This window comes from Camellia sinensis, chromosome 2 (genome assembly GCF_055761805.1).
Source record: "Camellia sinensis isolate YWXY chromosome 2, ASM5576180v1, whole genome shotgun sequence".
NCBI classification, from domain to species: Eukaryota; Viridiplantae; Streptophyta; class Magnoliopsida; order Ericales; family Theaceae; genus Camellia; species Camellia sinensis.
The window spans coordinates 68924140-68935206 of record NC_138962.1 but is presented as its reverse complement, the minus strand read 5'-3'; the positions used below and the strand labels follow the sequence as shown (position 1 = coordinate 68935206).

The 11067-nt window shown below is 30.8% G+C and overlaps 1 protein-coding gene across 1 annotated transcript; it reads right to left on the bottom strand.

The window, feature by feature from the left end:
- Positions 1-1548: 1548 nt before the first annotated feature.
- Positions 1549-6483, bottom strand: LOC114268177 (Pyridoxal phosphate (PLP)-dependent transferases superfamily protein). Its single transcript, XM_028209292.2, has 2 exons — positions 4904-6483; positions 1549-1951 (listed from the first exon to the last, which is right to left on the bottom strand). Exon 1 carries the CDS (start codon positions 6300-6302, stop codon positions 4908-4910), a length of 1395 nt encoding a protein of 464 aa, XP_028065093.2. The 5' UTR covers positions 6303-6483; the 3' UTR covers positions 1549-1951; positions 4904-4907.
- Positions 6484-11067: the final 4584 nt, after the last annotated feature.

Below are 11067 nucleotides of genomic sequence, written 5' to 3'. Positions count from 1 at the left end.
TTTGTGCAGATAATCTAGCTAAACTTGGAGTTAATCAACCTCTTGAGCTGCTCATTGTGAATGAACCTCCAAACGAATCCGCCATGCGTTAGTTGCGGATTTGTTGTATTTGGATGGGAGTAATGAGGCCTAGTCCTCTTGTTTCTCTTTTATTTTCCGGTGTACCCCAAAAAAAACAATATCTTTTTTCACTCTTTAACTAAATTGAAAACTTTAAAATTTAATAGCTTTTAATTTTTATTTTTATTTTTGCCAAATTTACATTTTTATAATCATTTCACCAAAATTTATCAAATAAGATCTATGAATAAAATAAAATCTTAAAAAAAAAAATCATGAAATTTCACTGAGAAAGTAAGTGAAAACACAATAAAATTTTGCTAACTTTTTGCACGATGAAAATTTCACTGACCAAACATTGAGAAATTTCTATTAAAAAATTATAAATTATAAATTTGAGGATCAATTACAAAAATTAAGTCTATAATTTCAAATTGATATATAAAAAATTCAAATTGAGTGTTCTAAAATGATGAATTTTATAATTTCGCTTATTGCCTCGGTAAAATTTCTCATTCACTGAAACGGTGAACTTTTACTGTGAAAAATAAATTAAAAATTGATTAGTGAAAAATAGGAAGAGAGGTGTTGTAACTATCATTTTTTAAATTATCAACTTCCAACTGTTAAAAACTGCACCAAACAGCCTTTTTAAGCTATAGATTTGAATCTATAAATTATGTGTATAATCAACTTATACAAACAAAGCTTCCAGAGAATGTTTCAATTACACCAATGTATTTTACTCGTTTTTTCACAATATATATATATATATATAATAAGAGATAAATGTAAATAAAAGATATAAGACTGATAAGTAAAGTCCAAGTTTTATTTTATTTTTTCTAACATCTGTATGTGAAAATTTTATCAATCCTCTATGAATTATTTGAATTTTCTGATTACCTAATCAAGTTCTTTTTTTTAATCTAAAAAAATTTAAGACTATAAATTATTGGGACAATTAAGAGATAAAAATATAAAGGTTAAATTATACTAATTTGAAAAAAATATAATAAATTTTACAATTTTGATATAATTATACTAACCTTCCTTTTAGTAAAGTTAAATGAACCAACACTAATCTATCTGATAAAAAAAAAAATACAAAAATAAATAACATAAAATATACATTTTCTTGTAAAAAAATGACAATATCATTTTTTCATCCATATAACTAATATGAGACAAAGTGTTATATGAATTAAAATCTTAAAAAAGTTCAATGTTATTATATCAAAATTGTAAAGTTTACTGCATTTTCTCGAAATCTCAAGAAGGTTAGTGTAATTTACCAAAAACATAATTGACTTTGGTGATAATTAAAAAAAAAAAGATAAATATATTGCTACTTGTATAACATTCCTGAACATATGCAGTATTCGATCCTAGGTATATCATTCATGGCCCACCTGTAAATAAAAAATAAATTTGAAAAAAGAAAAGAAAAAAAAGAGCTATGAAAACTACTTTGCACAAGACTGGAAGTGATGGAAAATTTATTTATTTATTAACAACCAAGATGATGGAAGTTATGCAGAGTGACAACAAACAACAGCATTGTCGATGTCGATTCTGTCAGGTAAAGTCTGAACAGATAAGTTCTAATTCACGGTTGGTGGCAAATTGTAATTGAAAAAATAAAAAAAGCAAGGAAAGTCAGATTAGCAAACCATTAACAAGAGAATATTCCCGGATTGACAATTTGACAATTTCACAAGGAATTTGTTTCTTCAAAAGCTTTTAGAACACACCTCCTTTAGTTTTGCAGACATGTTTCAATTTTGTAGTTGGTTTTGTCCACTGCTTCCCCCTGTGGTCCAGAAGCATAATAGTCAACTTGGGAAGCATGGGTTTTATTCATCAGGTGCTCGTACAATCTCCCATTGAACTACAAACGAAGAGGAAATTAACGTCAAAAGAAAATCATTACTAAGTACAATATGCCAACTTCGCGCATAACTTTCAAAATTTATCAACTTCTCACAAATTGTCTCGGTATCCCTCTATGCTTTCTATGAACACATGTCAAGTATTTCTAGACCAAGCAACTAATATATAGAACCTGAGGGAATTTCCTAGTTATTTTCATTGCAAGGCATAAGCAATAAGAGTTTATATACTTCTTACTCATGTAAAAGAAGTGCTATTTAAGCTACCATAAGTCTATCCTAAGACAAAACTTTCCCTACCCAAGCAAACACATGTATGCACGGGCGTGCACACACACACACTCACAGGGACAACTGCCAACAGGTGGTACTAAAATCACCAGAAAAATTAAGACAAATTTTTAACAACTGAATCCAGACGGGAGTCCTGAGCCTAACCTTTGTTCTAGCTAACGGGTGGTACACGCGATATATGTGCAATTCAAATAAGTAAGCATAAAAATAAATAATAAAGAAACCAATATCATAATATGTATGTTGTCTAAGTAATAAAAGTATTCTTAATGAAATCCAAGGTCTTGGGTTCACACCTTTGAATAATTTTTTTTTATATTTTAGGATAGAAAAATTTATCACGTGGCAGACCGAGAAGCCATCACACTCTTGGACATCAAGTCAGTACTCACATATATAATAATATAGAAGACAAGTTAGTGCTCACATATATAATAGTATAGATGGTATCCTAAATTCATTTGTTTCTTGTCACACCATCTAATTGAAATTTTAAACTTGACAGGGATGTTAGACCAGGATTCTTGAAGCTTAACCTGAAGACTTGGAAAAATATTTTAAATATTAAACCTAAGCTTAACCATAATTCGAATGACAAGTCATACACAAGAGATTGATCAAAACCATGTCATAGGCATGCACGACAAATGAATCATTTAGACAAAGGGATTAAAGAACAAAATTTTTCATAATTTCAGACTTTCCCAACCAAACCGATATATTGGCCACTATTTTTCTCTGTGGCCATTATTTGAACTTTTTAATCATTCACTTTTTTCATTAAGTTTATAAAAGTTTCTGACATACTGGAACCAATGTTCCAGATCATCATGAATCCTAAACCAACTAAGGCCACGTTTGACATCTTTAATAAAAGCCAAAAAGTCAAAAAATCACTATCCTATTTAAGTCATATCATCTCATTTAAGTCACATCACCTCTCCACCACATCACTTCAAACCCAACCCATATTTTATAAAAAGTCAAAAAGTGCACTTATTTAGAACATCCCAAACAATCCCTTAAGTTATCTTATTTGGTGCAGGCAATAGCCCAATATTTCAGATATCTCTGACATCCAATATTTATTTTTTCTTATTTTAAGTATTTTACATATGTTTGAATTTTTTTCCCTTTATTTTACCACCATTTTTCAATACATTGCCAATATTTTCCAATACCTCACCAATATATTTCAGCCCAATATTTTGAGATTTTGTTTTTGTTTCATCCTTTATTATCCATATATCATGTTTCATTGCCACTACTTAAAACCACAATTTAGAACTTTTACATGTTATGCTGTCAGTGGAAACAAGAGGGGAAAAAAATGCTTATGGTAAGAGATGAGGCTGCTCATCCTAGAGATTATGAAAATGGTTCAGTGAATAGTCAGAATCTACACATACTGAAGTAAATGAAGCTGACATTTCCAACCCAGTTTCTCAAAAAAGTGGGATCTAAAACACAATAAAAGGAGACATTTTAATTTTTTTTTTCAATGAACCATAAACCATTACTACTCAAAGGCAACAATAACTAAGAATTCTATGATATGCTTTTTTCAAATGTGAAAAGAGCATGAAAGTCTCCACACTAAAAAGAATAATGACATCTTAACCCCAAAAAACGTAATATAAGAATGAATACTAACAATTGGGTGGGGAAAAGGTGTTAATTTATGTATGTGAAACAACACAGCATGCATTTCTCAATAACCCTAACTATTTTAGGCAGGGAAGAAACATCAATTCCCAAACTTTGCCCCTTAATCACAACCTTTTCGGCAGATTATGGTGCTTCCAAACATAGAGTCCATTCCGTTTCTTAAAAATGTACTAGTACCTTTATATGGAAACATCGTACATGCTATAGGCAACTCATATTTCTTCCCTTCATAACCACAATTTACTTCACCAGGTTGTAAAACAACGAGTTTAAAGTATATTAGAGAGCTGTGAATGCAAATTTGTGACAACTGAATATCACTGAGTGATGATGGGTATCCTCAATTTTTTCAACAAATGATTTTTATGCAAAGATAGTTCTCCTACAGCCTCAGGAAGAAAAATGGGTAGTTATTGATGGTCATGATTCATAAGACAACGATGCTAGAGATTCAGTCTGCTAATTATTTATGTGCCTTACAACATTATTTTGAGTAATATGTTTTAAAATGTCAGTTTAGATGTACTATTTCGATAGATAGCATTTTGTATAAAGCACATTTTGAACCATTAGGCCAAGGTTTAGGAAAGAAGGCACACAGAAATAATTGAATCAATGTCTTGAACACAAGTAGAATTTTCAAGGAATTAGCAAAAATCCATCGAAAAACTTACAATAAGGATGATAGGCCAACTATTAAATTCACAAATGATTGCCTAGGGAATAATGAGTTGACTTTAAAAGCAGCTAATCTCTGGAAAATTTATTAAATTAAAGCAAGCATCTTTCAAAAGCGACAATATCATTTGTAGTCACAACACAAGCACTAAAAGACAAAGTAATTCCAAAGGGGAATTTGTACATCGGCTGCTGACAAGCTATCAATTCAACTTTGTCGTCCAACAAGTGGATGAAAAGTAACAAGCAATTGTAAATGTCTTCCATAGCATATATAGCATTTAAACCACTTCTATGAATGAAAACCATACCTTTTCAATCCGAGAGACTGGCACAAGTAACCCCATTGTTAACGAGATTGTTAACAGCATCCCTGAACTTGTAATAATCATCGATTATGTTGTAAACTTGATGAGATATCCGTGCATACCCCGTTATTGGATTAACCTCCCCATCTTTCGGTGCTCTATAATATATTGGCACTTCAACCCCAAAACAATCCCTCAAATGGGTTCTGAACTTCAATGCATCCAAATCACTCGAAATCCCAAAACAAGCTGGCAACCCAACCATAACCATGCTCGAACACATCTCCGGTGGGGACCCAAGATTTGTCCCCCATGCTTTTGCCAACATTTCACCCATCTCAACAACCTTCTCATGATTCCTCTTCCTTATCCCCTCAATCCCACCTTCAAATCTATCCAAAAACTCCACCACCTCTGGAACTACGAGCTGGGCGCTATAATCCCTCGTCCCAATCCACGAACTCTCGATTGCCAACCCATTCCCATATTCATGCGAAACAACAGGATGATGCAAAGCCAAAGCCTTATCCGATTTTCGACAGTACAAAAACGCAACAGAAGGTGGACAAAAAAACCATTTATGCAGATTACTAGTATAAAAATCAGCCCCAATTTCCTTCATATCTACTTCAGTAGACCCAATTGAGTGCGCGGCATCAACAAAAATTTGATCAACACCTTCATCTCTACAAATCTTAACCAATTCTTTAACAGGAATCACAACACAAGGCATAGAAGTAATATGATCTATAACAGCTAATCTAACTTTATGACCATCCGATTTTCCTTTCTCTAGGGCTTTACGAAATTCACAAATAATTTCATCATTAGAGTTCACAGGGAAAGGTAATTGGACCTCGATGACTCGGCCTCCAGCGCGGGTCACGTAGGCCTGAACCGACTTCTTGACGGCTCCGTAGGCGTAGTGAAGCATGACGGCGGTGTCGCCGGCGTCGAATTTGCCCTCGGCGAAGGCCCAGCTGGTCTGCTGGAGGACGATGGCGGCGGCGGTGGTGGCGTTGTCGACGATCGAGACTTCCTCCACATCGTCGGCGTTGATTAGGTCCTTGATTAGGGTTCGAGTTTTGAGGATCGAGGGTTTGAGCTTGTTGAAGTAGAAATCGTCGGGTTGTTGGAGGAACTTGAGCTGCCATTGTTGCTGTGCGGCGATGATTGAGGCCGGACACGATCCGAAGCTGCCGTTGTTGATTCGTGCGACGGAGGAGTCGTGGTGAGCGAACTCGGATCGGAGGTCGGCGTCGGAGATGAGAGAGAGCTTTGGCTTTTTGTTGGGTTGGACATGGTGGTTGTTGGTGGTGGTGGTGTCGCCGTTTTCGTTGAGGTCGAAGTGGTGGCGGTGGTTGTTGTGGTGGTGGCGGTGGTCGTGGTCGTCGGAGGCCATCAGAGAGGTGGTGGTGGGAGATAGGGTTTGAGAGGAGTCTCAGAGATATCGAGACAGTAACATGGAGAGAGAGAGAGGGACGAGAGAGAAAATGGGGGTTTGGTGACAGGTGGATAATGACAAGGGAAGGTCCAATACCAGAATAAACGATATATAGATTGCTACAAATGTGATTATGCCCTGTTTGATACAGTTTTTTTAAGTTTATTTTAATTTTTAATTTAATTTAAGTTATTTTGATGTGTTTGATTTAGTTTAATAATGCAGTTTATAATTTTTTGTAAGTCAAAAATCAGCTTATTCTTTTAGTGAGGCAGGAAAAACTTAATTTATAAATCAAAAATTAACTTATGTTCATAATTATAAGGGCGAGTGTAGTAGTCACGTGCCGAGTGCGTGATATCTTGATGGGTTTGGATAAAAGGACAGCAAGTTGAAAAGCCAATCAAAGATGGTTTACACTGGTAAAAGAGAGCTCTAAATGAGTATTAAGGTCTCGTTTGGTAAGTGTTTATTTTAGTTAAAAAATTAAAAAATTATTAAAAAAATTAAAAAGTTAATAATTCAGCCTAAAAATTTAAAGATTCTATTTTCTTTTTATTTTTTTACATATCTTTTCGTAAAAAGTCAAAAAGTTATCTCAAACATATTAGTTTTTTTTAATTATATTTTAGTCAAAAAATTACTAAAAAAATATGTTTCCAAACAAGGTCTAAATTGTCTTTTTCTTTTTCTTGTTTTGTCTTTTAACTTTTTTTTTTTTTTGTTTATTTTTTAAAAATGTAGTGTCAACTCAGTAAAACTTCTTTTAAAGCAGCTCTACTAGTATTATGTATTAGGGGTGGGCGCGTGTAGGTTGCGGTTACGGAACCTCCAATTTGCCATCCGTCTGTCAGATTGGCAGATTGGAGAAAATTAATTCGCATCCGTCCGTCAATCTGGCGAATGTGGATTGAGCGGATTGGCGGTTTGGCGGATGGATGCGAATCGATTTGACGGTTTAAAATTTTATAAATTTTCAACATAATTCAACTTGTGCATTTTCTCAAAAAAAAGAGAGAAGAAAGTACTACAGTCAATGACTTAAAAAAATATTAGAATCATTATATGCCTCATCCAAAGTAAGAAAGTTTGAAACTTTAGAATATCATAATTACTGCATATCTCATCCACATGCTACAATCACAGCATGCCTCATCCACATAAAGTATTACAATCTGTGGTTCTTAAAATATAAAAACAATTCAAACCACCAAAACCATGAACAAAGCAGTAGTAGAGATTGTATGTCTCTGTATTGTTACATCTATATCTGTTTTTGAAAACAAAAACCAACTAGCATATATCATATTTTTTATTTATTATTTTTAGAGATAGATTTAAAAACTAAAAAATATAGATAAATAATACATTTATTTTTTTCAATTCAAAAAAGATATTCAAGTTGAAATTTTTTTTTTAACAGAATATTTAAACTCTTTTTTAATTGAAAACACAAACATAATATTTAAACAAACTGAAAACACAAAGTCTGATAAATTACTAGGGATGGTCGCAGTTTGGCGGTTCGGTTGCGACCAAAGGAATCTCAAATTCGTCATCCGTCCTCAAGATTAGGGAATTGGAGAAAATCAATCTGCAACCGTCCGTTCGTCATCACGCATTCGTTTAAGATGCAACGGATCAATTCTGTTCGGTCAATTTTGATAGATCAATATATCCGCTGTTCACCCCTATGTACCACTGCTGAAAGCCAATTGGTTTGGTTATTCTGGGAAATCTAGAGAAAGGAGAATATTTTACTGATCTGAGAAACTGTGGTTGTTTTATGTTGTAATCAAAATTCTTGAACATGCACAAAAAAGGATGGGCATCAAAAACATGGAAAGCCATTTCATATATACGTTAAAATGGAAATTGAAAGTGGGACTTGGAGATTTCTGTCGGAATATTCCCGTCTAATTTTATTTGTTTAGAATAAAAAAAAAAACTTGGATAAATTGCATTTATGGCAAAATAGTTGACTCTCTCTTCAATCAAATTGGAATAGGGTAGGATTGAATTTAAAAAAACTTTTAAACAATTTGATTGGGTTCGAGTGGAAGGCGCGAAAGAATATTTTTTTTTATATTTAAGATAAATTATACTGGCATTTCTTGAGATTTATGTTTATTAAAGTTTCTCTCTTCATTTTTTAGAAATTACATCTCTCCCCTGAGGTTTAAAGTTTTATTACAGATTCCTCCCTCAGCAATTTAATTTTTTAAATACCAATTTTGCCTTCACTGGGTAAATTACATTGACACCCCTCACATTTTAGAAATTACAATTCCCTCCATAAAGTTTAAAATAGTATAACCAATTGCTCCCTTGGTTAGTATTAATTGGAAAAAAAAAATTAATTAAAAACTTTTTTTGTTAGTAAAATTTTTAAATTTTTGTTTAAAAACTAACGTAAATTAGTTAATTTAAATTTATATTTTTTTCTCAAATTTACAAACTGAGACAACTATTTATAAACTAAAAAATTTATCAAACAAGTTTTTATGATATTTTTTAAAATTTTTGTAAATATAAATTGAAAATTGAAAACGAAATGGTTATCAAACAAGCCTCAGATGGTAAAAATGTTGTAAAATTAACAAATAATTAAATAAATTACCAATGTAAGAAATAACTTATTAAAAGATTCTTAGGCTATGTATGGTTTGATTTTTAATTTTTTTTAAAAATTAAAAATTAATTTGGTTAAGAAATAAAAAAGTAAAAAACAATTATCATTTAAGAGTAAAAAATAATTATCATTTTAACTTTTAGGCATGTTATATGTATATATATATATGGCTGTTTCAATTTAATTTTTAAAAAATTATTTCTAACCACTCGAAAGATAAAAAATTACATAAAAATGATAATTATTTTTTATTTTTTATTTCTTAACCAAATTAATTTTTAATTTTAAAAAAAATTCTAAAAATCAAACCATACATAGTTTAAAAATCTTTTGATAAGTCATTTCTTACGTTGGTAACTTATTTAATTATTTGTTAATTTTACGACATTTTTATCATCTGAATCCTGTTTGGTAACCATTTCGTTTTCAGTTTTCAATTTATATTTATAAAAATTTAAAAAACTGTCATAAAAACTTGTATGATAATTTTTTTGGTTTATCAATGGTTGTCTCAGTTTGTAAATTTGAGAAAAAAATGTAAATTCAGAAAATGAACTTACGTTGGTTTTTGAACAGAAATTTAAAATTTTACTAACAAATTTTTTTTCCAAATAATTTTTTTTCCAATTAATTTTTTTTTCAATGAATTTTTTTCTAACTAATACTAACCGAGGGGGCAATTGGTAATACTACTTTAAACTTAAGGAGGGGATTGTAATTTCTAAAATGTGAGGGGTATCAATGTAATTTATTCAGTGAGGGCAAAATTGCTATTTAAAAAAATTAAATTGCTGAGGGGAGAATCTGTAATGAAACTTTAAACCTCAAGAGAGGGGATGTAATTTCCAAAAAGTAAAGAAAAACTGTAATAAACATAAAGCTCAAGAGATGTCAGTGTAATTTAGCCTTTTATTTATATCCTACCTAATTCCATAGATAAAATAATAATATTATGTGTAAAATGTGCATACTATATTATTAAGTTTTTTTATTAAATATCTATAATATCTGTATAATATATTGTTGAGTTTCTATTATATTATATATAAAATAATTTTAATATACGTACAATATATAATATATATTTTTAACTATAAATATCATCTTTTAGTTTTAGGGCAAATTACATATATCTCCTCGAGGATTGGCTAAATTACAGATACCCCTGAGGTTTCGAAAATTATGAATTCCTCCCTGAATGCTATATTTGCATAAGAAATTAGGGGGTAATTTGTTATGAAATATAAACCTCAGGGGGCAAATTGTTATGAAAATACAAACCTCAGGGGGCGGGATGTAATTTTCGAAACCTCAGGGGGTATCTGTAATTTAGCCAAACCTCGAGGGGTATATGTAATTTGCCCTTTTAATTTCTGAGTTTCAATATTATTATGGACAAATTAAACTAATGATCCATATAGTTTGATATTTGTGTCATTTTAATCCCTAACCTTTTAATTGTGATACTTTGATCTTGAATTTTGAATCTCGTTTCGAATAAGGACGATTGAATATATTATTACTCCATTTCAAGGGCAAATTCGTTAATTTGATAAAATATAAATTAATTTGACAAAAATAAATGTCAAAAAATTATTTTTGAATTTTTAAAAATTATTTATACCCTCTAAAAATAAAATTATATAAAAATGATAAATTTTTTACATTTTATTTTTTTGTCAAATTAATTTTAAGTATGTGTTTGGATGATGATCACGTAATGGATAGTTGTTTTTTGTTGATATCTTTTATGGTTACAATGTAATAGATATTTTTTTATGATTATCATGTAATGGATGATTAGTAGGCTTTTAATGTGTAATCGATATGTTTAATATATGAAATGTTTTTAGTTTTGGATTTTTTGATTTAATGGATTAGTTTAATAATGATATCGAAATTGTTGGTATGTTTGACTTTTGGAAAACTTGAAACTAATTTAATGAAAAAAAATATTTTAAAAAATTATTTCTACCCTCCCAAAAGATAAAATTATATTAGAAAAAAAAAATTGAGAATAGATTCTAAAAACCAAACCAAACAAAACTTTATAACCAAAAAAGTTTTAGTATTATTCATTTAAAAAAAAAA